The sequence below is a fragment of the Vigna angularis genome, chromosome 1 (assembly GCF_016808095.1).
Source record: "Vigna angularis cultivar LongXiaoDou No.4 chromosome 1, ASM1680809v1, whole genome shotgun sequence".
NCBI lineage: Eukaryota > Viridiplantae > Streptophyta > Magnoliopsida > Fabales > Fabaceae > Vigna > Vigna angularis.
The window spans coordinates 35934334-35961600 of record NC_068970.1 but is presented as its reverse complement, the minus strand read 5'-3'; the positions used below and the strand labels follow the sequence as shown (position 1 = coordinate 35961600).

Genomic DNA, 27267 nt, shown 5'->3' with positions numbered 1-27267 from the left:
TCAACCCATCGATATAATTTAGCCTAAGAGCTTTAATTATTAGGATATACGAGGTCCGTTTTTGTGATTTCATCACTATCTTTTTTTCACATCTCCTCGGAGTTCTAGTTCAAATAAATGAACCACTAAATAATTAATTTAATATATTATTTATGAAGTTAAATTCAGTCTGATCATAGTCTTATATTCAAAAGTAATCTAGATAGTCTTTTTGTCATTAATTTCATAAATAATTTATGCAAATTAGCAGTTAAAAGCCATCACAAAATTGCTCGTTCGAATGAATTTTGAGCTCTTTCAATGCCAAAAACGTCTTCCTAAATGGTTAGAAAGATGAGAAAATTAATGTCTTATACCTCTTGATTTTAGTGATCATATATCACGTCTATAAGCTTAAAAAGGAAACTGGGTTTTGCTTACAAAATTGAAAGTGGTGTGGGGCAGTGGTTTCAGTTTCGTAGTAAGGATCATTATGCAGTAAATTTGCTATAAATGATAGTAGTTGCTTGATTTATGGGTTCTTAATCACAGATTACTAGTTATTTATTGATGCTGGGCAGGGAATCAAAGTGATGTAGACATGGGCACTGTGATGGGTAAGTTTTTGGTAGCCTGAGATGGTTTAAAGTGTTTTTTCTTTGCTATTGCTTTTGAGCTTTCTGTGGTGGCTTCTGTTGTGCAATGGGATGTAAAGTAACTGTGCATGGGAACCAGGTTTGTAGCTTTCGACTTGATGAGTCTGAATTAGTATGTATATAAAGATAACATTGCTGTGGGGTGGGTATTCAGAGATGCAAAAAATAATGCGGCAGTGTTAAGATATACAGTTAACCCTTGCACTAGCAGCTACTAATGATGTGCATGGGAGAACTTGTATGGTTTCTGCTACCCCAAACATTCGAAGAGTTTTACCAACACAGTATTTACCAGGTCCCTGAATTTCTTGATCCACACCTCATGAAGGGACCAGAAATGCAACATAACGTTAAAAACTACCATCCATAGCTGAACAGACACAAGTGAAAATTGAATAGGTTATTCCAACCAAAACCAAGTGCCTTTTCTATGAAGTGACTAACGGCTTATCCCATAAAACCATCAAACTTTAATAGCTTAAAGCAAGGGGAATTTGAGACCAACTGATTCAAAATGCAATTTGATGATTGCATTCATTTAAACAAGATCGCATTGGCAAGAAAAAGAGAGGAGATAATTCTACTTACAATAAAATACAGCAAGAACCCCAAAAGTTCACATTCACAGAATTACACACTTAAGGTGAAAAAGAACTACTTAAGGCTAGCTTAAGAATTATACTAAAATCTAAATCCTTCGGACATCACAATAGATCGCATCTCGTAAGCATGCAGCTCTGTTGCAATGAAACATTGAACTCGCCATCCAATATGGAATTCAATCCGATATTACCAGCATGCCTGCATCATGTTCACCTGATACCTGTAGACAACACATATGGTTTCTCAAATAAAATCTTTGCGCAGAGGATGATCATCCAAAATTCACACCTGGGTCCCAAGTAAGAATCCTGGAAAGACGGGAGCAGAATCATGGCTGAACCATTCAAATTAAAGTACAGTGGGTTCAAACAATATTCTCCATTTGCACCCTTCTTGCACTGGCAGTCCACTACCTTCTCTCCCACGTGCCATTAGCTTGGAAGGAAACTGTAGGAAATGGTAAAAGGGATAAAAAAAAAAGACAAATACGCTTACATATTACAGATTAGGCATACATACAATATTGGGGTAGCCATGTTGATAGCATGTATAGTTAATGAAAGAATCTCTTGCGACATCTAGCAGAACCAAGTTCCTCATACTCAGACTTCGTCACACACATTGCTTCAAAATCTGGACTTGATGCCAACAGTGACCCTCCACGCCAAACACCTAGAATGGGACTGTAGAAGAACCATAAATACTTTTGTAGAAAATATCAAATTAGAAGCAAAAAATATTCAGGGAAGATGCTTACTCTTCTTGAGTTGTTATCTCCACATTATAGTCATCAGGAACTAGAGGTCGAAGCTCCCTCTCTCTGACGCATGTAGAATCAATTAATTAAACATTTACACCATGATATACGGGGCAAAAAAGATACATCACCAACGACCAAAAACATTATGACATAATGGTACGAATTGCAGTGACCCCAACAAAAAACTTACAATCTCTCAGCAAACTGAGGAAATAAGGTGCTTCCACCAGTTAATATGATGCTGCAAAACACAATGCAAACACAGGATTGAAAAATGAGTGTGACAAATTAAGAAACATGCATATATCCCCACACAGGACCATCAAATCAAATGCTCTGAACTGCCTACCTTTCGTAGAGTACAGGATGGAGCTGCGGGTGGCACGCATTAACAGCCCGCACAATGCATTCTGCTAGCCCAGCTTGGTTCATTCCTGCAAAACATTTTGCTCAGCAATACGCAGAAAAAGAAAAGCCAACAAATAAAGAGAAACAACCAAATTGGACCAACATCATCATTTATAGTCTCTAGAGAAATCGTCAACAAAAAAATTAACAAAAATCAAGTTGTATCCACGGACCCAAATCAGCAGGACGGAAGATCATCTCTGGCACAAGAAACCGTTCATTGGTCAAGTCAAACTCCTAAAGATCACACGAAGTAAAACATAAAGTTAAAAACACTGACACAAAAAACAATGGCACACTGCAAGAAACACTGACTAATACATTTTTTGACAAATCAACTCTTTTTCTGTCCTCTGGTTGCTCGGCAATTTCCGAGGAATTCATAATCACGTCTGCCTCCACTGGCAGCGAAGAAGGAAGGCTGCTCTCCCTCAATGCAAGATACCGCCGTGCCTGGTCTGGGTACTTAACAAACCCCTTTGTATGTGTGACACCATCCGGAAGCACATAGGTGCACCTGAAGAGATTCTCTTTCCCACTCTTCCTATAAAATCACACGTGAAGTATTTTTCAGGCCATAGTATTATTCCAATGCAGTAACATACAATAGCATACAAAAAAGATGTATACCTAAGAGTTACTGTGTGTTTGGTTTCACATTGAATAATCTCGGATTTGTACAAACTTTCAGTAGTTATCTCTAAAAAAATGATTTTCAACTCATGCATAAGCTGTTGGAAACTTATTTCATCTTTCCTTCTTATTTTCTTCAGATGAGGTAGGTTACTTAAATCACACAACGGTAGACACACTGATGCAGTAACTCTAGCTCATCCCTCAAGTTTACAAACTCAAACTCAGTTTAAAATGAGTAAAAGGTAAAAGGTAAGAATTTGGTTGTTAAAAGTGAGCAGTGAGCATTGTGAAAACCTGGCGATGGAGAGATCGCGGTCGACGTCGAGGGAGACGAAGCAGAGCTTTTCCTTGACGTCGTCGATGATGAAGGTCTCTTCCATGACGTTGACAGAGCGGAAGGAGACGAGTTCCTTGAGGTAGTTGGTGAGGGCCTTGCCGCCCAAGTCAATCCTCCTCACGGCATAATTGAGTGGGAAGTTGTGGAAGACGGGGGAAGCGTGGGTGAAGGAGAACCCTGCGTCCACGACGAGGCTGCACTGGGCCCGGGACAGAAGCCCACTGGGCCGGCGGGTGGCCTCGTGAAGGTGGACTAGAGCGGGGGGATGGGCCACGTAGAGGGCCCGGAAGTTGAACTCCTCGAAGACAAGCTCGTCAACGGAGCGTTGGATGGAGGGGAGCGTGAAGAGGGGTTCCGTGAGGAGGAGCGAGGACTGCGAGGGCGTTATACGGAGGACGGAGGAGAAAAGGTGCGACCAGATTTCGCGCTGTAGCTCCGGGTTTATCAGGTATCCTCTGTCCATGGGGCGGCGCACAGCGGCGGAAGTGAGGTCCTCGTCGCCGGAGGTCAGGTGGAGCCATTTCTTAGAGGCTGGGGGACGGTAGAGACAGTTCGGGACCACAGCGGAGGGGTCGCGTTCGCCGCCCAGGCCCGCCTTGATTAACCCACCGCCGTTGTCTAGAACGACGACGTTGGTGGATGTGGACATCAGTAATGGCGGAAGTATTTATTCTTGTTTTCTTGAAAGGGCGTTTTTGAAATGGGTTCATTCAGCCGTCACACTTCCCTCCTGGGTTTTCAATTCAATACTTGAGGGCTTTTCTTCTATTTCTTTTTTATTAAATTAAATACACTTTCCATCTTTTATTTATTTTAATTTTCTTTTACCTTTTAGATAGTGTTTGAATTTGGGAATGGATGTAAAGGAAGCTCAATGGATTAATTTGAGGGAACTGAGGTGTTATTTGGATTAAGAAATTTGAATATATAAATAAAATAATTTGAATGAATTTATTTTTCAGAATTTATGAATGATATGATAAGTGTGATAAATTAATAAAAAATTCATTAATAAAATATATGATTATTTTTTATTTGTTTTAGAATTTTGATTCAAATTTAAATTTAAGTCGTGAAAATTATATTAAAAAAAGTTAAATTGTTATTAATAAAAAATATTAAAATTGTCAAAATAAAAGGAAAATGTATAAAATGGATTAGTAGGAATAAATTTCAAATATACTTTTTTAAATATAATTTGTTTATTATTAGTTCAATTATTGTTAGCGAAAAGTACATTAAATTTTACATAATAAATAAAAATTATCCATATTCATATTAAATTAAAATAAGTTTTGAATATAAAGTTCAATTTGTTAATACCAACCTAATAAATTAAAGATGGAAAATTATTTAATATAATTGATGGATATTTCAAATTTTGCAATCTTGTGTAAATGTTGTTGAATCTTTGCTTCAAAATCAATATCAAATTGAAAATACTATCTTGGATATTATCATTTATGCCCATAATTTATGTAAACTTATCATCTTTAATTAAGACTCGATCTGGTTGTATCGTTTGTTGTTGCATTTGGGGTTATGATCTAATGTTAGCAACATTTTTTGCAACATTTAGAGCATCTTCATCATCATCATCATGTGCATCCGCATGCTTTACCCTTCCATGTTGTCAAATGTTGTTGACATTAACAATATTCAATTTGGACATGTTTTTGTATCAAAATAGTTATTACATCCTGATTCAATAAGATTCTCATAATTCAGGTCCACCTCAAAGAGAACAGGTATTCTTGTAATCAACATTGCGAATGGAAGAGACATATGTTGTTCCTTCTTTTTACCATGTGTTGCATAATGTGATGTGGCCAGTTGATGGCAATGTTATATTTCAAACACCACAAGAAGAATATGTCCCCATGAGTTAGTTTAACTAAATTTGTATCTCGAGATGACAACATATGAACAAGAACATAATGCAAGAGTCTGACATAGATATTTAAACTTCCTGCATTCCTAACCATTCGACCATGTAGGTGAGGTTTGACCATGGAGTTTAAAGCTTCAGAACCGCCGTATTGTAGGTCCTCAAGTCTGGTTTGAAAGGATAAGTTGCAACCTTCATATCACAGATTGCATATAGTGATCCAGTCTACATGTTTGATTATAATCTTAGTCGATTTCACCTCACTAGAGATATGGTCAATACCACTAACTTTAAGGTTTGTGTAGAATACTTTAAATGAGTTCTTGCAAGGGATAAAACACAACTCAAAGTTGTTTAAATTAAGCAAATAATACTAAAAAGGTAAAAATACAGGGCTTCTATACTATTTTGTCTTAATCTAAAATTACATATAGTTTTTAACGAACTAACCAAACTTCATTAACATTTGAAACCCGGTTATTTTTTGTGGCTTGTTCAAGCTTGCAAGACATAATATACTATTTGACTAGTTCCTTCAGGCTAAGCACACTAGTGCAGTCAAGGGAAACGACAACGGCTATTTTCGCCCATAGGCAACAGTTCTTGAACCGAGGCATATACAGGCGAGACAAAAAGGGGTAGGCTTTTTGCTTCGGTTCACAACTGAGGCAAAAAGGGGTAGGATTTTTCCTCGGTTCATAGGTAACCGAAGCAATAGGATTTTTCCTTTTTTTTATTTTTTTTTCGAAGGACTTTTCGCCTTAGTTCTTTCTGAACTAAGGCAGTAGAGTGTTTTTTATGTTTTCTATTTGTTTTAGTCTATAAAAAGTTGTTTCTCACGCTGTTCGAGTTCTCCTATTGGGTCATTATTCTATTCTGTGAAGACGAACATTTCAAGATGTTCAAGCTTCAACGATCTTCACCAACAGTTCAAGATTAATACAGTTTTTGATACAAATAAGTCTATCAATTAAACTTTAAGGGATTAAACAAAAATGTCAAACTTTTTAAAATGAACACACCAGATTGTATTTTGGGCACATATCAATGACATTATTCAGAGAAGTAAGCAAGGAAGCACCTTTGGCATCTTCACTCTCGAGAAGTGATGGCAACTCCTTTAGGGACTTTCCATCCAAAGAAGTAACAACTTAAACTAAGACTAAAGAAAGGGAAGTGGAATAAGGATTTCTAAAGCTCTTTCCTTATCTATGTCTTAGATGGATTTGCTTTGCTAAATAAACTTTTGTATTATTTTGTTGGTCACAAATAAAGGTTGGAGACCATGGATAAATAACCAAGGAAGCTTGGTGAGCCAAAGGAAGCAAGGGAATCACTAAAGAGAAGAATTGAAGTGCTTTCTGGATTTGAACCATTAGCTTCCGGATTAGGATTACAAAGAGAAATGGCTTTCGGATTGTAAATTCTCTCAGCCATCGCACAGTGCGCCCAACCATTTTTGACAGCTTTTACACATTTTGCACGTTTTTAATGTGTGCTTGGCTGAACCTTGTGTCTCAAGCTCCTTAGCTTCTCCAACACATTTCACTTGTGATTCTTAGAAGCTTAGCAAAGTTAGAAAAGGAGTCCTCTCTTCACCTATAAAAGAGAGGCTCTTTTCCATGTAAATCTTAACTTTGAAATGATAAAGAAATGCTATTGAGTTTACTCCAGACTTATCTTCAGAGTTCAAATGATCTTGTGCTTATTCTACACTCTCTCCTCTAGCTTCCTTCCCTTTTGGAAGGCTTTCTGAGCTTGAGAAATCTCATACACTCACCAAACCTCCACTCAACCATTTCACAAACATTTGGCGTGCATCATAAACATCACTCGTTTCTCTATTCCGCTACGTCCATTTTGAGTTTGGGAGAGGTCTCACTTGAAGTATGGAGCTGCTTCCATCAAGAAGCTTGATAACAAGGTGCCCACAAATCTTCAACTCTCCATTCTCACATCGGACCACCACCCAACAACCGTGCCACCTTTACCGGACCAGCAGAGACCACCACGCGAAGTCTTCTTCTCCAACTCGTCACAACCATCATCTTCTAAAGTTCCGCAACAAACCTACTATCTCATGCCACCACCCAATTTTCTCCACCGCATCAGACCATACCGGAATGCCTCCATGGCCATTGCGATTCACAAATCTCCGAGAACGCATCCAAAATCTCTGCGAGCCAAATCACGAGTCTCTTCCATGTCATTCTCCAAAATCGCGCCGCTATCAATGGGAACCTGCAGGAAATAGAAACCAAGCCAAAGAACTAGGACGTCGTCGTGACTGTCGCCACCCATAATCACGCTTCTCCCGCACCATCAACAACCATATTGTGTCGCGTCGTGCTGCTGTCATCAGCAATCGTGCCACAACACCTCGCGAGCTCCATGAGGCCATCGTCATTACCATTGCAAGAGCTCTCTTTCTCCTTCGCACAACCTGCAATCAGAAAGGAAACCAACATATTGCGCCACCACCGCCTTCGAAGAAGCCACCGCTAATGTCCATGCAAATCATGACAACCTCCTTTCATCGTGCGCAGAGAACTCGCGACAGAGCATCATCTTTCCTTCGTGGCAGGAGCAAACAGTTTCCCCCAATCTTCACCGTTAATGTCGTCGTCATCAAACCCTAATTCGCACCACCACCATCAACATAGACCTACAATCAGAAAAACCCCAATCGCAAGTCTTCGCACTCATCTTCTTCACCAGAAACCTCCACTGACGCACCATCATGAAGCTCAGTTCATCACCACCTAGCGTCGCCGCCAACCTCCATGTTCGTCTGAATGGCGCAACCCCGTTCAACCTCCATGGCCGCTACGACGCAGACAGTGTTCGTCCAACCTCACTTCGCGCATCCACCACCTCATCGCGCCTCAATGTTATCATTGCTTTAACGCAAAAACCATTCATCCTCATCAGAAACGTCAACCTGCAAAATCAAACCAAACCAAAAAATAGATAAATCCTAAATCCCTAGGAGGTAAAAGATCAGGATTCAAAAAGTAATTTTTTCAGGGTGTTAGGCATCAGTTGGAATTTTAACTGGGGTCATATGGTGTATATGTCTCGAGTCCCTAGTGAACCGAGGTAGAAAAGTTCGACTAAACTACAAAAATATCACCGCGTTCTTATAGGCTTCAGTTGCTCTTAAACCGAAGCATATTGTGCGAGTTTAAATCCTCTTTTTTTACTAGTGGCATAAGAGTATTATACAGTAAAGTTCTTCAAACTTTTACACATTATATTATTTTATGTTGTATTTGTGTGTATTTAATTACTATTGATGCCACCAATACAAAATTACCTTTTTTTCAACTATATACTATTTTGATTTAATAAAAGACGATGTAGAAATAAAAAATGACGAAAATTTTGTAATAAAAAGAACATATATTTAATCGGTTCTTACTAGAACTGATGTAAAATCAAATTTGAGGTCCTTATTACTTTGGTTGTAACTTAAACCGATGTAAAATTGCATTGAGAATGAACAATTGCAATGGTTTCTATAACTAACCCATCTAATATTGAGTTAAAAAAACCACTTTCTTGCTTGCTGATAACGGTTTAAAATATCGTTATCTGTGATGTAATTTTGATACTAAAAGCAACCTTTTTCACTTAGAAATTTGCTTGGGCTCATGCTTTTTCATTAAATTGTGTGAATAAGAGAGTTGAGGTTGAATTTGATGATTTTATGACTAATTCCCTTTGTTTTGATAGACAAAGAGTTAATACAGGAAGTAGAGATGAAGTACTAAGGATATAGAGCTCAGAAAGACCTAGAAAAGCACCAGAAGAGGGAACCGCACGAAGCTTGGGCGAGCTGCAAGAGGCTTGGGCATGGAAAAATCGAAGACAGCCGCCCGGGCGCCCTCCCTAGGCGACGAACCCCGAAGCTTGGGCGAAACTGAAGGCTTAAGCCCTATGGAAGTCGACGTCCACCGCCCGGGCGCCCTAAATGGGGCGTCCAAGCGTCTCACGTTGCTGATCCGGCCCAATTTTTGATCTGTTTCAACTCTTTTGGACCGGGCTGTGTTTCTACTCTTTTCCAACTTTATTTAAAGGACCCAGGCACTCTAGGTTTTGTATCTCTGGCTGGAGCAACACAACAACACACTCTTCTACTCTCTAAAGGCAGATCTAGAGGCAAGAGCTTCCTCTTCTACTCTTAGGGTTTTACTATCTCATGTTTTTCCATTGTTCATATAGTTTCTCCATGTCTATGGGAAACTAAACTCTATTTGTTGTTGGGGAATGATGTAACCTTGTGAACTCTCATGTATTTGAATTGATTCTTAATTTATATGCTTTATTCATTATTTGTTAGGGAATTCATCTATTTCTAATGCTTGCTTTATTTAACTCATTTAGTGCATGACTTATGAATTGTATGAGTGTCGGGAGGTTCCTTACAATTCAGGTTCTTGTTGAATTCTCCCAAGGGTAATATTTCTCAGGGATGAGGGTATGAGTACTTGGTCGTCTTAAGCTCTTTATCTTCAGACTTAATTCTCTAGGAACGCTAGGAATTGCACGAACTAGGAATTAAGACAGGCTTATTGCGCCAAGGGCTTGGGTTCTAAGTACTTTAGTGAGTGACATTAACATTAATGCATAAAGAGAAATTCTTATATACATGAGAGGGAACTTGGTGAAATCTAACCCCAACAATATATTCATCTCATATTAAACAACATCCCTTCATCTTTGTGTTACTCTACTATTGATCAATTTGCATTCATATTTAATTTGTTGTCTTTGCATTTTAAACCAATGATCTCATTTATTTTAAGTCTTAATTAATTGAGTTATCACACAACTGTTTAGTGTCGAGAGTCTTCTGGGATACGATACTTGGTCTTACCATTTTATATTACTTGTGCGATTTGGTACGCTTGCCAATCCATCAACACTTGTACTTTATTCCAAACACAACTCTCACTTTTTTCCTTTATCTTTACCTATTTTCTGTCGCATGCTAACTCCTACATTGTTGCAATTCTTTCATCCTCAACTTCATTTTCCGATCTCGCGTTGCGTTACTCGTGAAATGCCAAAACACTACCTACTAATGGTCTCCTAGAACTTTGGAGCATCTTCATCATCATAAATCATAACGATGAATCGTTGATATTAGATAACATCGATGAATTTAGTGACGATGATGAGTTGGAAAACACACTTCATAACAAATAAAAGGATGACCACCATATGTTGTAGTTAACTGATCATGTTTAACGAGTACATGAATGTATGCAATTCCAATTAAAGGAGGAAACAATTTTTGCAATAAAACAATATCAAAACAACAATGGATATAAATTCAACATTGTTGAATCAAAGCCTAACATATACATAGTTCGATGCTTGGATTACTACAACGATTGTCAATGGTGTTTACGAGCAGGATATAGCAAAGTCCGCCAACATTATGAAATCAAGAACATTGAGGGACCTCATACCTCTTTTTCAAAAGTACTCTCTTTAAGATCATACAAATATTGACAGTAACCACAAAGCCTCGATCGAGTCCAATTTTGTTAGGAGAAATCCCTTAATTCCCATAAAAAGTTTAATTGCAGAGATTAAACCTCGTTTTGGATATATAGTGTCGTAATGAAAAGCTTGGATGATAAAACAAAAGGCTCTTGCAATGGACTTTGGTGACTAGGAAGAATCTTATAATCATTTTCCATGTGTTTAAAAGTTGTCCAAGATGCAAATCCAGGGACAATTGTCCAATGCACTAGTTCTCCCGTGAATGTCGATGGAGTATCAGACACCTCATGTTATGTTTTGGAAATAGTTTTTTGTTCATTCAGTCCATGGCTAAAAGGGTTCAAATATTGTAAACTCATTGTCCAAGTGGATGGAACATTACTAACAAGTAAATATCATGAAACTTTGCTCACCGCGATCGCTCAAGATGACAATAGAAACCTTTTTCCCATTGGCATTTGGTATTGTTGAAGGTGAGACAAAGAGGCATTGATATGATTTTTTCAATTACTTCGAGAGCATGTTACCCTTCAACAAAATCTTTGCATCATCATTGCAGAAGGAAGGACATATTATCGGCCTTAAGATAAGAATAAGTTGCTTGGGAAAAGGATGGTATAAACTCTGTTTATTACATACGACATCTAGCCTTGAACTTCAACAAAAAATTCAAAAATCAAGAACTCGGGCGACAATTCATAAACATGGGTACTAATTAACTAATCTTTGCTATCGAATTACTTTTTAAATTTCCTATACTAACTCTTATATATTTTTTATTATGTTCTTATAACTTACAAGGTGAAGCAACCCATTATAATAGAAAAATTTGCCGCAATGAGAGACTAATTCTCCCAACAAGTAGCTTAGATAGATAAAATTCCATTAAAAAAATGGTCTCAAGTTTTTTATGTAGGCAAAAGATATGGACATATGACCAAATATCTTGCTAAGTGCATGAACTTTATGCTAAAAGGAGCACATTCATCATCAATTTGTGCTCTAATCAAAACAACATTTGAGAAGACACAATTGTCGTTTGTTGAACAAGGCTTAAAAGCTCAATACATGTTACAAGTAGACCACCAATATCCAAAAGAAATTACTAACATTATATGGAAAAATCAATAATAATCGACATTTTGGTCATGTTCATCGTGATGATCGAGAAAATTTTAAATTTGACATTCAAGAAATCTCAACCCCTCACCAATATCGCTCACATCCAATTTAACGTTGGGCTAAATAAATGGTGGTGTGATTGTGGTCAATTTCAAGCTATTCGTCTCTCTTGTCATCATGTCATTGTCATTTGTGCATATTCACATATAGCACTAATGCAATATATCGATATGATTTACACAATTCACAATATTTACAAGGCATATGATGTACAATATCACCCCCTTTGAATTGAAGATTATTGGTTTACGTATACTGGTCCAAACTTCATACCAAATGCTCAAAGGCGACGTAAGGCATCAATAAGACCAACCACTACTAGAATCCACAAAATGAGATGGATTAGTTGATCTCGGATAAACCCAAAAAATATTCTTACTATTGCAACGAAGGTCATAATAGGAGGACATGTTCGTATTGTCAATAATTCTTACATCTTTATATTTATCCTTTTTTTAATATTAATAAATTACACTTATGCCTTATATTGTATCTTGTTTTCTATTTTATACATTTTATCCAAATTATGATGAGTATAAAGCAAACATCACAAGTTTTCTAACCAAATCCCTTTGGTAATCGATTGCCAACTCCCATAATCGATTACTTTCATGTGTTTTACCTATTTTTGCTTCTGACACTAGTGCAAGAAGTGGAAATAGCACCGGTTATAATTGGTTATAGGCACTGGTTGAAGAACCGGTGCATAATCAGACGAGGTAAAAAGGAGTAGATTTTATGCCTCGGTTATGAACTGAGATCAAAGTGATAAGATTATGTCTCGAATTTTTTTGTAACCGAGGCCGTAACACTTTTTTTTAATTTTTTTTTAATTTTAGGTAACACAGTTCAGGAGGATTTGGTGATTTGGTGATCGGAGATTCACAAAAATGCAGAGAGTTTCCTTAACAGTAACCCAGAAAGATGAAGAGCAACCCATGACCCAAAACAGCAACCCAGAACAACAACCCGCTACCCAAAACAGCAACCCAGAACCGAAATCGTGCCTCCATGATTCAATCTTCTCCACCCCAACCTGCACACAGAACCCAGAAACTCAAAAATCACAGAAACCAAACTCAAATTGCAGCAACCAAACTGAAATCGTAGAAAACAGAGATGAAATCACAGAAAACAGAGATGAAATCACAGAAAACAGAGATGGTGAGGGAGATCGAGGACTTCTCGCTGCCGCCGCGTCCTTGCCGTCGTCGCGTCCTCGCCGTCGCCTCATCCACCATCGTTTCTCTCTCGCCGCTCAAATTGCAGCAACCAAACTGAAATAGCAGAAAACAGAGATGAAATCGCAGAAAACAGAGATTGTGAGGGAGATCGAGGAATTCTCACTGCCGCCGCGTCCTCGCCGTCGCCGCGTCCACCATCGTTTCTCTCTCGCGGGAAACCACCGATCTCGCGGTTGTGTTGGCTGTGTGGGTGTCGTGACCGTCATCGTCGTGAGAGGATCTACACTCGAGGACGGTTGGGGTCGTTGTCGCCCGTCGGAGATCTCGTCCACAGAGTGGGACTCGAGGACGAGGCCGCACTCGGAGTAGAGGATGTCGCCGATGGAGTGGTCGGGGACGAGGCCGCAGTCAGAGCAGATGATGCCGCCGTGGAATGGTCGGGGACGAGGCTGCACACGCGAGAAAGAAGGCAGTCTCACTAGGTTTTATCAAATGAATTTGGGGGAAAGTTACCTCCTTTTGCATATAAGAAAGGCTTTTATGCCTCGGTCCTGCTTACCCCGAGGCGGTAAAGGCTCTTATGCCTCGGTCTTTCTGCCAACCGAGACAGTATCTCTGCCACCTCCAGAAAAAAGACTTAATTAATATAATATTTGTGGGGTTTATGCTTCGGTTCACCTTGATAACCGAGACAGTATTTTCTTTAGACCTCGGTTACGTGACAACCGAGGCATATAGTGCTCTAAATATTATGAAACTGCCACTGTGTTTTTATATGCTTCGGTTTTGCTAGAACCGAGGTGTAATATGCGAGTTAAAATTACGATTTTTTACTAGTGTGATAATCGATTAAAACATTACTGTAATTGATTACATTGACATGTAATTTAAATTACTATGTACCCCTAAATGATTTCAGTATTAATAATTGATTAAATTTATTGTAATCGATTACCAGAACCTAAAAACGGGTGAAAATGCACGACTTCACCTTTTACTATGATAACTAAAATCGTGCATCTCTTGCATGACTTTTATATCCGTAATTTTAAAACTTTTTGTTTTTATTTATAACATACAAAGCGTTTTTTCCTTAAAAACAAAAAAATCATATATTACTTTTAAATGTAGTAGTTAAGTGTAGTTAATTGAACATTAAATAAACTTAATAAAAGTAATAGATATGACAATGAAAAACTCTTAAAAAGTAATTTGAAAAGGGTTATAATTGTCCAGGGTGGAGTATTGTAAGGAATACTGACACCTGTTATGAATGTCCTTGCATGGGATAACCCCCCATTTAGAAAGGATTCTACTCTGTGCACTGAGCTGCAACTGTTGCTTTTGTTAATGGGAATAATATATGAAAGGTTTAAGCAAGTGAACCTGGACGCAACATTGGTCCTTATTAGAGGGTTGAATCATCCGATGAGAATATTGCATGGAAACAACCGATATCGAGTGGCCACATGCTATTCTGCATAAAGATATTCTTTCAGCTTTTCTCAACACACAATGCTTATAATGGAATCTATTAGTGAATGTGTGTATTCTAGCTACTGCGTCAAACTCTGTGATCTCAACTTTCAAGTCATCAAATGTTTCTTCAATCTCATGCACCCATGCATTTCTTCCTTCGTATGCTTTTGGCTCAATCATACTTTAAACTTTGATTGAATTTTTTTATTAAAAAACTATTGAATCAAACATTTGAATGTAATACTAATTAATCGGAAATAAACCAATCTGTTAAAGTATAGTCTTGGTGGATTTGGTTACCAACATAGTCTTATCACTATTTAACTTTCTAATTCTTTTATAAATGTTCTTTACTCATAACTGTATGAGTACACATAATTGATAAGTTTGTTAAAATGGACATAATACAAATTTGATTAAGCAATACAATACGAGGATACAATTCATCTACATTATGGTGTCTTAATTAATTTTATATATTTTTTAACTTTCCTAAAGTAAATTAAATGATGCTTTATTGCTTAAAATACTAACAAAAACAAAAAAAGAATCTTCACTAATAAAAATTATGTATATTTGTTATTGATTTTTAAATAACCTTTTACAAAAATTACTATCATTTACAAATATTTATATACTCATTATCAAAAGAATATTTTTTATATATTAAATATGTTTTTAATAAAACATGAATTATGAATAGTTGTTGAAATATATTTGTTGATAAGAAACACAGTAAATAAATATACAAAACCATAATACAATGAAGAAATGAACAATATAAGGGCTACACTAGCATGAGAATTGCCAGTAGTTTCTCACATAAAATGAAAAAGGTCGTGTGTGTGTATATATACATATATATTTTGATGTATGTATGTATTTTTGTTTAAATATTCCTTTCTAGGTTATTTTTTTTTATATATTTTACTCCCAGCCTTTACTATACTTAGTTTCTAAAAGCGATGATTTTATTAATAGAGGTCTTTTTTTTACGCTTTTTTTTTTCATGTAATTTCTTTGAGATTTTAATTAAGGAAAGGCACGAATTTGCAGTTAGTGGAGGTGTTTGCTTTTTGTGCATGCATGTACTCTTATTTAAAAAAATTCATGATAGTTTAAACACAGTTTACTTATTAAGTCGTAATTGAAAACTTAACCACCGTACCTAAACAACGATAAAAAAATTATTTCATATCATTAACAATAACCTATGTAATTTCTCAAAAAAAAATTCTCTTCGACACTGTTCGAAAAAATATATAATCAATTAAGAACATTATCCTCTTTATTTATGAAAATCAATTTATTAATAAATGAACAAGATAAAATCAAGAATACACAAGAATATACATAAAAACTCTAAATTCGAAGAAAAAGCAATGATAATTAATAATATGTAAAAATTTATACAATATATAAATAAATTTCTGCTGACCTTTGATCCTAACTATTTTCACACTCTTCAAAGCAATAATTTAAACAAAACTTCAGAACACTCAACTATAAAAGTATAAGAAAAGTCAAATACAAACTTAACATGTTTTTTATTGGGGCAAGAAACACCATAGACTTAGAGTTAATTATATAGTTACCAATATTTACTTCCTAACTTATCCTAGGCAATGTAGGACTTCTCAAGACGTATTATTTTCATAGCCCAACAATCATTTTTCTGATTAAAATAAACACATCTTCATTGTCTATACTAACAATCATACTTCACAATAGAGAGCATATTCGCTTAGAATTAAACAATTACAAATGTTTACATGCACCCTGCATAAATGCTAGCTAATGTCTGTGTATAATTCTCATACATCTTGTATCAATATTAGCCAAAGCTCGTGCATAAACACCATACACCCTCCATCAATGCTAAAAAATGCACATGCAAAATCTCACACACCTTACATCAATATTAGCCAATGTTCATGTTTACAATTAGAAAACTCATCCTAGCACTCACATTCTACCCAACCAAGAGCTACCATATGTCGCAGTCCTCCACTTTCAAGTCTAACCAACTAGGAGATGTCACATGTCACAATCTTTCACTCTCAAATTTGACTAACCAAGAGTTTCCACGCATCTCCTTCTTCCTCAAACATATTTGTAAACACAACCATCATTCTTCATCACCATGCCGCCACCACCGGACACTGTTTTCCACCGCAACTTAGCTTCAATATTATTCAATGTTCATCAAAGTAGCAAGACCTCACCACCACTACGTTGCATCCCTCAACGCAACATTGTTGTGCGAGCCTTGCGAAAAACCCAACACAAATCAAACGTTGTTGCCACTGCACTTCAAAAATCTTCACCAAAGAAGGGGACGTGCGAGCCACTCGAAATAGACCGCACACCACACGAACCTAGATCCATAATTTATACCGCACAAACAACCAAAAAAGACTTGTTAACCACATAACATTTCCTCCACAAACCTGTTGTAGATCGCGATTTACATATATAAGATCTCCATTGCGCAAAACTGATCTAAAACGCACCAACACAACACGATCCACCAGAGCGAACACCAATAACGACCTCCTTTGCAAAACAAGAAGCACACCCACCAGGAAACCTTAACTCCACTACAGATTTAGCACAACTAGAACTTGGCAACATGACGTTAACAATGATCCTTCCACCAAATTTCTTATTACAACTTTAGCAATTAAGGATGATTATTCAACAATAAGAAATTCATCTTTTTTCTTTCTGTAGAAGATTAGACTAAACTGCAACCACATAGCATATTAAGAAAAATTCTACCGAACCATAGCTCTAATAGCACTTGTTAGGAAAAACGCATAATTAATTAATAATATTACTATCTTTATCCCCAATAATGACCCTACTATCAGAAAAATAAGATAAAAAACAAGGATACACTACAAACAAAAAAATAAGATAGAAAAAATAAAGATACACAAGAATACATGTGGAAACTCAAAACGGGAGAAAAAAACCAAAACTTTTGTCAAATGACAACTAGATAATAATACTATGTGAAAATGTGACACTCTACTACAATGAGTATAAGAAAAGTTAAATACAAGCTTAAAGTGTTTTTGATTTACGCAAGAAATATTATTGACTTAGATTCCATTATATAGTCACCAACACCAACTTTCTAACTTTTCTTAGGCAATATGAGACTTTCCAAGACCTATTATTTTGACAAAACAAACAATTATGACATTATCATTAGTTCAATTAATTAGAAGATCCTAATCATGTGCATGATCTAGTGAGTTATGAAATCGACATAAAGCTATTGAGAATTGATTTTCTTGTGTTAGCTTTTGAAGGCTCCAACTTAGAATCACTTTATCAGCAATTTGTTCATTCAGAGGAACGAGGATCTCTCTCTACTCTTTCCTTAGCATACATTTGGACCAGGTTCAGTACTAGACCCAAATTCTTCTGTCAAATGTCCTCATTCTCTTAGACCATATATGCCCTATAAATAGGACTCTTTGTATGCTTTGCCTAGCCATGAAGCATGACTCAGATTCATCAAATGTTGGCTGTCTCTTGGAGTTCCTCTGAATACTTCACGCGTGGAGCTATATATTTATGTTCAAGGTGTTGCCCTTAACATAAAAAGAATAGTCTTCATCATCCAAGTGAAGTGTTTGGGGGAACTTTTGGGTACAACCAACACTGAAACAAACCTATCAACCAACAACAAACTGTATTTCATTTCATTGAAGTGTTAGGGGACTGCTAAACTCTGGTCCTCCATTGTCATTCTACATTTCACCATTGATTGTTGCATAGAGCAAACTCGTGTCTATTATTATCTATCGAAGTTATTGTTAGCTACAGTGACCTTATTACTTCTCCCCCTCATTCTTCATCATCTGATGAGGTTTTGGAGTTCATAACAAGATTCTGGCATCCCTTTATGTTTACTTAACTAAAGAATTAGCTTTTTGCTTCACATGTTTATGAATCTTCTGCTTTCTGAGTGATCCCCTTTTCCTCAAGGGCATGCCTCTTGTTACTACTTCCTTCTGATGATTATGCAGGTATGTAAGAGGCCAATCTCTTTTCCATAAATCTGCGATAAGTAGTTCTAACTTAGATGCAATTAACTAAAATAATTAATGAAGTCTGAGATGAGGCAATAACTCATTTTCTTTGTGTAGTTGAAACTTAGGGTTTCGAAGATTTTCCTTGTTTCCTCTAAGAGTACGCTGATTCATAACCCAAGGGAAATGTGAAATGTCACAGATGAGTTGTGTTCTTGACATTCAGAAGGTTCTGCAATGCATTTTACACTGTGATATAATTGTACCCAATGATATATATTAACTTTCCATAGGAACTTAAATATAATTGAGATTTCATTTTTTAATAATTCCTAGGGTGCTTTCATAAAAGAAAATTATTTTTAAATAATAGTATCAAACTTTACTAATCAATAAAAATATCTCTTTCTTACGTCTAATTCAAAAAGGAATATTACTCTAGATAGTATGAAGAGTCAATGTTTCAAATTAGAGAAATTGTGTGGTACCCAATAGAAACATGGGTCATGATATTTTCTTTTTTTTTTTATCAATAATTTAATGTGTTAATATTTAAGGGAAGTTTACTCATGACTTCTCATATATTAAGTTAAATGATATTTATATTCCTTTAAAGTTTTAAAAAAAAATTATCTCTTTTAAATTTTTTAATAAAATAATAATTATATCCTCTTTAATATTTCAAAGACAGACACCTTTTCATATTTGTAAAATTATAATTAATTTTTTATTCAAAATATATGAACTAAAACTTAAATAAAAAACTTTGAAAATTAAGTATGAAATATTTCAAATATAAAATTGAAAATTTAAAAAATTTAATTATTAATATCTAAAAAATTATATTACAACTTAATTATAGGGAAAAAATTGTTTTGATATGAAATAAAAAATAGTTATAAAATATATAATTAAATTTATTAACTTATTAATATTTAAATATGATTTTCATATAAGTATGAATATGTTGTAAAAGGTAAACATATAAATATAAATATAGTAAAGATTTAAAGGTCATTTTACTATTAGCATAGGATATGGAAATGATTTTTAAAATCTATACAAAAGTATAAATGTCATTTAAAAAACCCGGGCGGTATAATTTTTCGACAATTAGATCATTCAATTATATTTGTAAAACTATTTAATTTTTATATTTTAAAACTTTAATTTTAATTTTCATATTTTTTAATTAAATATTAGTCAACATATTATTTTTAAATTAAATAAAGGAAGTGAGCCACACTTATTATAAAGAGATATTTAAAACTTAGAAGCTGTGTAATGATCTAGGATGTCACTTATTCTAAAATGATATTTTAGAAGTGATCATAGTTTAAAAATAGTGAGACTCGATTATTTTAATATTAAATGGTTTAGTTATAAATAATTTTGTTATAAACGAGTTTCATTATTTTTAAAACATATTATCTCTCAAGAAACCACTTTTCTAGAGTTATCTTCGAAAGCCAAAAGTGAGTTTATGTATTGGGAGGTTGGATAAATCCTAGTTTGAGAGATGTTGTAAGGTGGATAAGTACTAATCAAGATAGTGATTTCAAGTTGAGGAAGTTATTGATTTAACTATGGTTCAGGTTTTGAAGAAGTGAAGATGAAATGCTCAAGTTAGTTTAGTAGTTATGAGAGTTCTATTTTGGTAATCTGATATCATATATGGAAACTATGTAGTTCAATAGTGGAAATTAATGATGCAATATGAAGTCATCAGAATGGTTGGGTTTAAGGGTGATCAAGAGTGTTAACGGTTGGTAATAAATCAGAGGGCAGGAGTGATAAAGTCAATTGTAGGATGTTTGTTAGAAGAATTAAATGAAGGTCAAGGGAGATAAGTCAAGGGTTGAATTGAAGTCAAGGCTAGCAGAAGTTTTAGAAGAGATTAACAAGAGGCAGTGAAAGACAGATGCGTGGTGTTTTCAGTCTGGAAAATCCAATTTCGTTGGTCGTGTGGAAGAATGGTTAAGAGTTGGGGTTTAGGTATTCAGAATTGTCTTGAGATCAATGGCTAGATCAATCTACACTATTTAACATTATAGCATTTTAGAACAAAGGCAAGATTTTTAATGTCAATAAATTTGTTGGGAGTAGTATTTTTGTGAAATAGGTGATTGTGATAGAGAGTAGGAGGACAATAGGTTGTTACTTCTATTCGATGAGTGAATTTTCGAGGAAGAAAACTTTTCTTGTTAGGGAGAATGTAGAACCCCAGAAAATGGTATTTTAAAAGTGATGATAGTTTAAAAATAGTGAGACTCGGTTATTTTAATATTAAATGGTTTAGTTATAAATAGTTTTGTTATAAACGAGTTTCATTATTTTTAAAACATATCATCTCTCTATAAACCACTTTTCTAGAGTTATCTACCTTCTCTCTAAGTGTTCTTGCTCCTAAGTCATTTGTTTTACTATCAGGAGGTGTCTTTACGTTTGGCGTCAAGGTCTACAAATGTAGTCGATCAATTTCACAAATAGAGCAGGTGAGTTTCGACTTATTTTTCTTCTCCCGTTCCCAAATTTGTTTTAGAATAACCTAGTATTGTTGCATGTGTAATCATGCTTCTTCTAGTCATTCTTGGTTAATCTAGAGTTCTAAAGACTCTGTCCACTTCCAATTTGGTGTTTCGTAGGTTCGTCTAGAGATTCCTTGCGTTTTAAGCAATCAACGGAACGTTCCTTGAGTAAGGCAGTTTATTGTGAGGTAAGGGAAGCTAATTTGCTTTTCATAATTATAGTAAGATGTTTGTAATCTGTCATTTGGTGTGCATGTGATTATATGATTGTTAGTGGTGTGAAATTTGGAAAAATATGAGTAATTGCACTTTTTGATGTGTTTTTGGAATAATTGTGAATGTATGATTGTTGTATAACTTATAGTGTGATGAAATGGAAATGTTGTTGAGATAAAAATGTGTTATCATTAATAGTTGAAAGAATTGGAGATTTTGAGTATAAATTGGATATTTAAAGTGATGGGTGTTAGCATGTCAATTTTTGGATTAGTGGATTTAAAGAGAATTCTGCAGTTTGGTAAAAGTCTTTGGGTCTATGATATTTGGTTTAAGTCCTAAAATAGTTATAATATGAAGTTGAAATTGAGAAGTAACACTTGAGTGCATTTTATACCATTTTAGAGTGAAATTTGGGGTTTTAAGAGGTGAATTTTAGAAGGAATAATGGTTTAATAGCAGTAGCAGTTTGGGGACTGTTTTTGAGCTATTTTGGACTTGTTGGAACTTTTAAAACAGTAAAATCTAATCTATATTGTAGTAAAGGTCTTGGGGGGGGGGGGGGTATTTGCATGGTTTTTGGTTAAAAAGAGGGGTTTTAGGTAGTGAATTTCTAAGGGAGTGATTCTGGGTGGAATTGATGAATCTAGAGTCCATTATTAAGTCAATCAAAACTTGGTTATGCAGATTTTTCATTGAAATGGTTGTTAGAAGAATTGGAAATGAGTTTGCATGGCTTAGAGAAGTTGTTTTGGTTTGGAATGGTCAACTTGAGTTAGAGGTGAGTTTTCTGAAGTTTCTTAGCATTTATAGGGTCCTAGGGAGTAGAAGAAGTGTGGAGAAGTGTCCAAGGTAAAAAAAAAAAAAAGAAGGATTGGATCTGTTATGGCGTTGAGCGCTAGCCTAGGCGCCACTTCTCGGGTAACAAGACATTGGGCATTAGCCTGGGTGACAACTCTTTGTCTTGTTGGCGCTGAGCGATAGTCAGTAGGGTTATTTTTGTTGTTGTTTTGGGTATTTCGGGGTACTGGTGTGGATTATTTTCTGTTCTTTCATAAATTTTGCATAGTTCCTTATGCTTGGATGAAATGTATGATGAAGATATCAAAGTGTTGTGTGAACTATTGTAAAAGTGAAAGGTTATATGTATATCGTTTCAAATGGATTCTTGTGTTGTATGCAATGTATATGTAAATATAAGGTTTATATGAGAATGAAAGTGGTGTTTAATGAGAATGAGAAAAGTGTGTTATGAGAAGAATCTCAAGGAGAGATTCTATTTTCTAGCAAGTTGTAGGAGAATGCTTGATAGAGAGACTACGGTACGCAGGTATCTTGATATTCTACCAACCATTTAAGTCATGTAGAGTGGATGGAGTGGCGGAGAGAATGGTAAGAGGTCTTCACCCAAGCCCTCTGGGTTTTAGTAGTAGAAGATTTACGTCATGGTTAGTAGGTCGAGTTACCCTTGTTTATAACTCTGTAGAGTATAAATACTACCATGAGTGCATGCCTGTAGTAGTCTATATCAGCATTATATCTAGATAAGTGAGCATAGTGGATGAAGCTTGGTCTTGTGGTTGTATGAATTGTTTGTTCTTGAATGTTGTTCATTGTTAAACTAAATTATTATCTGAGACTTTATTTGTACACTAGCTTACCCTTGCTTCTGTGTTGTGTCTTTGTGTATGTTTTCTCTTTTGCAATGATCACCTTAATGGTGTGAGCTTAGGGAGGATGCCTTTTCAGTCTTTTCAGCATGAGATTGACAGAATAGCAACAATCATAAATAGAGTTTGGTTTTCCAAAGTGTAAGCTCTCTTTCATTGGAAGTTTGTAATTCTTGATAATTTATCATCTATGTAATGTTTTATTTTAGTAGTTTTATACTACTAAAAAGGGATGTTACAACTAATAATTAACAAAATATTATTACTTAATTATGATATTATTGTCTTAACAATATAACTAAAATTTTATTCATTAATATAGCAAAACTTCAAAACTTAATATTTATAACCTGAAATCAATGTTTACAACAATAAGAAACTTATTTTCTAATTACAATTACTAAAATAATGGTGAACTTCTTCTAATTTAGTTTTCACTGTCATGCTTTTTCGTTTTTATCTATATTAATATTTGTTTGTGTATAAAAATACAACTATTATAGTCACTTACAAACCAAATAAGATGAACTAAAATAAAAACAATCGATCTTACCATCACAATTGAATAAAATAAAAATAATAAGATGAACTAAAATAAAAACAATCGATCTTACCATCACAATTCACAATTGAATAATATAAAAATAATTTTCAGACATGTTGTTGAAGACATTAAGAAGTGGAAAGAAATTATTTTAAAAGGCTGAAAGTCGTTATAGGTTTAAAGGTCAATAAGGTAATTTACATGCATACAATCAATAATTAGACTTTAGAATGATCGATTGATCAAAAGTCAAATGTTATGAAGATCAAGGAACGAAGTCTAATAGCGCATAAAATTATAGGGATGGTGTCAGTTAAGGTAGCCTTTAAGTCTTGTGCCTTCTAGGTTTGCTTGTAAACTAAAGAAACTTATGAGATGGACAGATGATAAATGTCTAGAATACATTAATTTCCACATATATTTGACAATTGTCATACTTCAAATGATGATATTTTGTAAGTAAACAACCTTTTTAGCTTATAATTATAGAATGAGGTACTAAGATTAAATAATGATGCAATTGAGCCCCAAAATTTGTCGTTAAATGCTAGTGTCAGCTAAGAAAAGATTTAGAATGTGATTTTTGCAGCTGAGCTACAAGATCATAACACTGAACGCTCGTAAGGCGATTATGAAAGATTTAGAATGTGACTTTTGCAACTAAGCCACAAGAAAATAGCGCTGAGAACTAAAGGTGGTTAATCAAAGGTGATGCTAAACATAAGCAATAAGAAAGTGGTACTGAGCACTTAAGGTGGCAAAGAAAGAAGAAAACAATCCGTAAAAGGAAATCTTTGTTTCTGAGCACGATAGGCTGGAGCTAAGTCCCGGTGAAAATTTCTATAAATAAGGACCTTATGTCTTGGTTTTAGGAATTGAGTGGAGAATTAAATATGTAGTAATAGAGTAAGAATATATGTTGGAGGCTCGAAAAAAGATGTTATTATTGTAAATTCTATATCTAGATCACTACTACAAATTCATTTATTACCGAAGGATTATTACCGAAGGTCTCTTACCCCTCGGTAAAAATGACATTACCGAAGGCTTTTGGCCGTCGGTATATGCATTCACATAATAAAATCTGAATTTGGGATTTCCCTCCTCCGTTTTCCTAAATGCTTTTTGGGAAAGCTTCTCCCAAATTTTCACTCCCGTCCCCGCGCCATCGCTGCCCTTCCTGGGATTTCCCTCTTCCATTCACTGGAACCGGACGTCCAGGGTCGCCGGACGCCTACCGCAGTCCGCACCGCCGCTCTTGGGAGCGCCCACCGCTCCTGCAGTCCGCACCGCCGCTCCTGGGATTTTTCTCCAGCGCCCACCGCTCCTGCAGTCCGCACCGCCGCTCCTGGGATTTTGCTCCAGCGCCCACTGCTCCTGCAGTCCGCACCGCCGCTCCTGCAGTCCATGGTCGCCGGACGCCTACCGTGATGAAGCCTGGCTCCGCCGCAAGGGAAACTGGAAGAACCCTCCCCAAGACCACGACCATCACGACCACGCCGTCTTCCTCTGCCGCATCTGACTGCGAAGACACTCCTTCCCCGCATGGCCCACTCTGCCATCTTCACCACAGGTACTTAATTAACACTTAGCTGATCTCTTGTTTGCTTTCTATAATAATTTGCTTGCATTATTAAGTTTGCATAAATAAACTCAGGTTATCAAATTCTTTGAGAAATATAGATAAGGACATTTAAATCTTGGTCTTTCTATGCTTAATTTGTGTTGACTGTGATTGAAGTAGATTAAGATGTGATGATGTTTTTTCTGAATTATTGGGTTGTTTGATGTGAATTAAGACGTCTTAGAGTTTCTGGAGGTGCCAACATTTGTTGGATCTTGGTCGTTGAGGATATTTGAATAAATAGATTGTTGGATGCTTAACTGGAAATTTCAAGCTGTTGTGTGCTTCTTCTTCATGTTGTTGTGGCTTCTTTTACTGCACCGTGAGTGCTTTTCCCATGTCTTTTCCTTACACCGTGCAGCTCCACTCCCTTCAACGTGGTGTGCCTCGTGAGCTCTTGTTGTAGCTAAATATCTTCACTTGTTAATTGAAATGAGTTGCAAGTGTTGAATGCAAGCCGTGGAGTATGAGCTGGATGCCACTTTAATTAAATTATGTGCAGCTCTTCATTTTGATGGCTTCAAGATTCACGTTCCAGCCAAGAGAATTTGGTGGTTCCCACCTTTATTCCATCTTTCTGAATGCTTTTCCAAAATGCTTCTTCATGGGCCCTAGGCCGTGGAGTGTATGTGTGTTTTTGCTTCTTTTCTTTTCTCTGGACTTGCTGATAAGAACCGTGACCTCCACCTCCTTAACAATACTAATTTAATAGATTTCAGCCACTTCATTTTGTAGCTTCTCTCATGGCCATAAGCTTCAACAAGTGTGGCCCCCTCCATTATTTCAAACCATGTGGTAGATACTTATCAAATTGAGTTGGCCGAGAGTTGTGGCCCATTGTTGTCTCCTACGTGATATGCTTCCAAGTCATCACTAAATAAAAAATTAAAGCCTTGGGAATAAAAGTGAGTGGTGGCCCATTGTTGTCTCCTTTATAAAATGACAAAATAAACAAAACCAATGCTGCACTTCTTTTCCCACATGGCCGTGAGCTACTCCTCTTGTTTCTCTTAGAAACCAAAATGAAAACAAAAGAATTTTGCTTGCATTATTCTTTCCATGACCGTGAGCAAAGTGGTTCCTCATTATAAAATTCACACTTCATTCTTTATTCTTCAACATGAAAGCTCTAAAACCGTGAGCTTCAATTCCTCCATGACTTGCAGGGGAAGGGAGCAGGACCTAAGCAAAGAAGAGCCTTGATTTCTTGTGCCAGTAAATACAAAGCAATGTTGATAGTTGATGTTCCACAAGCCACCGAGGCTCTGCAGAAAGGAGACCTCAAGTTTGCTGAAGATGGAGCCAATGATGCTGCTAATGAGGCTACCTTTTGTGAGAGTGATTTCTCTGGGAATTGAAAACTCACCAAACAGAACAATGCTATGCACGATGTTACTGCTATTACTGCTGCTATTGTTAGATTGCTGCTCTAGATTTTCAACTTCCTCGAACCAGTACTTAGTTGTATTCACTGATTGTTGCAGATGTCTTGGAACCTGCTCTTGCTTGTTATGTAAAAAAAAAAGCTGGTATCTATTTTAAAGCTCTAATAATAAGTTAATTTCATTTTGCTTTCTTTTTGTATATTTAGACATCATGTTCTGGAAGAATATGGTAGTGTACATTCTTTAATGCTTGCCCCTGTTCCTGGTATTTTTGTTTCTATGCAGTTTTGTGCTTAATAAGTGTGCAGTATATATGTATGTAATGGCTGAAACAGTACCAAAGATTTGAAATAAAAGGAGGAACGTACCGAAGGCTTACCGAAGGCTTTTGCCCTTCGGTAATTACCGAAGGCTTACCGAAGGCTTTTGCCCTTCGGTAATTACCGAAGGGCAAAAGCCCTCGGTAAATTTTAGCGACAAGGGATTTACCGAGGGCTTTTTGGCCGTCGATAAGCCTTCGGTAATTACCTTTTACCGACGGTTTTGGGCTTTTTCCGAGGGCTTCTGGCCTTCGGTAATGCCCTTCTTTTTTGTAGTGGATGTTGCTGGATTAATTGCAATATTTTAT

At 35.9% G+C, this 27267-nt stretch overlaps 2 protein-coding genes across 3 annotated transcripts; one reads left to right on the top strand and one right to left on the bottom strand.

Annotated features, from left to right (window-relative positions):
• Window positions 1-1140: 1140 nt before the first annotated feature.
• LOC108343576 (actin-related protein 6) lies at window positions 1141-4137 on the bottom strand. 2 transcript variants are annotated; one of them, XR_001833511.2, is made up of 9 exons: window positions 3337-4137; window positions 2728-2950; window positions 2580-2643; window positions 2348-2432; window positions 2189-2239; window positions 1996-2058; window positions 1758-1921; window positions 1527-1685; window positions 1141-1458 (listed from the first exon to the last, which is right to left on the bottom strand). XR_001833511.2 is itself a non-coding variant. In XM_017581941.2 (8 exons), exons 1-7 carry the CDS (start codon window positions 4026-4028, stop codon window positions 1792-1794), a joined length of 1308 nt encoding a protein of 435 aa, XP_017437430.1. In that variant the 5' UTR covers window positions 4029-4135; the 3' UTR covers window positions 1141-1685; window positions 1758-1791. The 2 variants fall into 2 exon arrangements, 1 of the variants encoding a protein (XP_017437430.1); XM_017581941.2 differs by having other exon boundaries at window positions 1141-1685; window positions 3337-4135.
• Window positions 4138-24748: 20611 nt separating this feature from the next.
• On the top strand, window positions 24749-26779 carry LOC128194956 (uncharacterized). The gene is made up of 2 exons (XM_052871558.1): window positions 24749-25203; window positions 26421-26779. Exons 1-2 carry the CDS (start codon window positions 24749-24751, stop codon window positions 26455-26457), a joined length of 492 nt encoding a protein of 163 aa, XP_052727518.1. The 3' UTR covers window positions 26458-26779.
• Window positions 26780-27267: the final 488 nt, after the last annotated feature.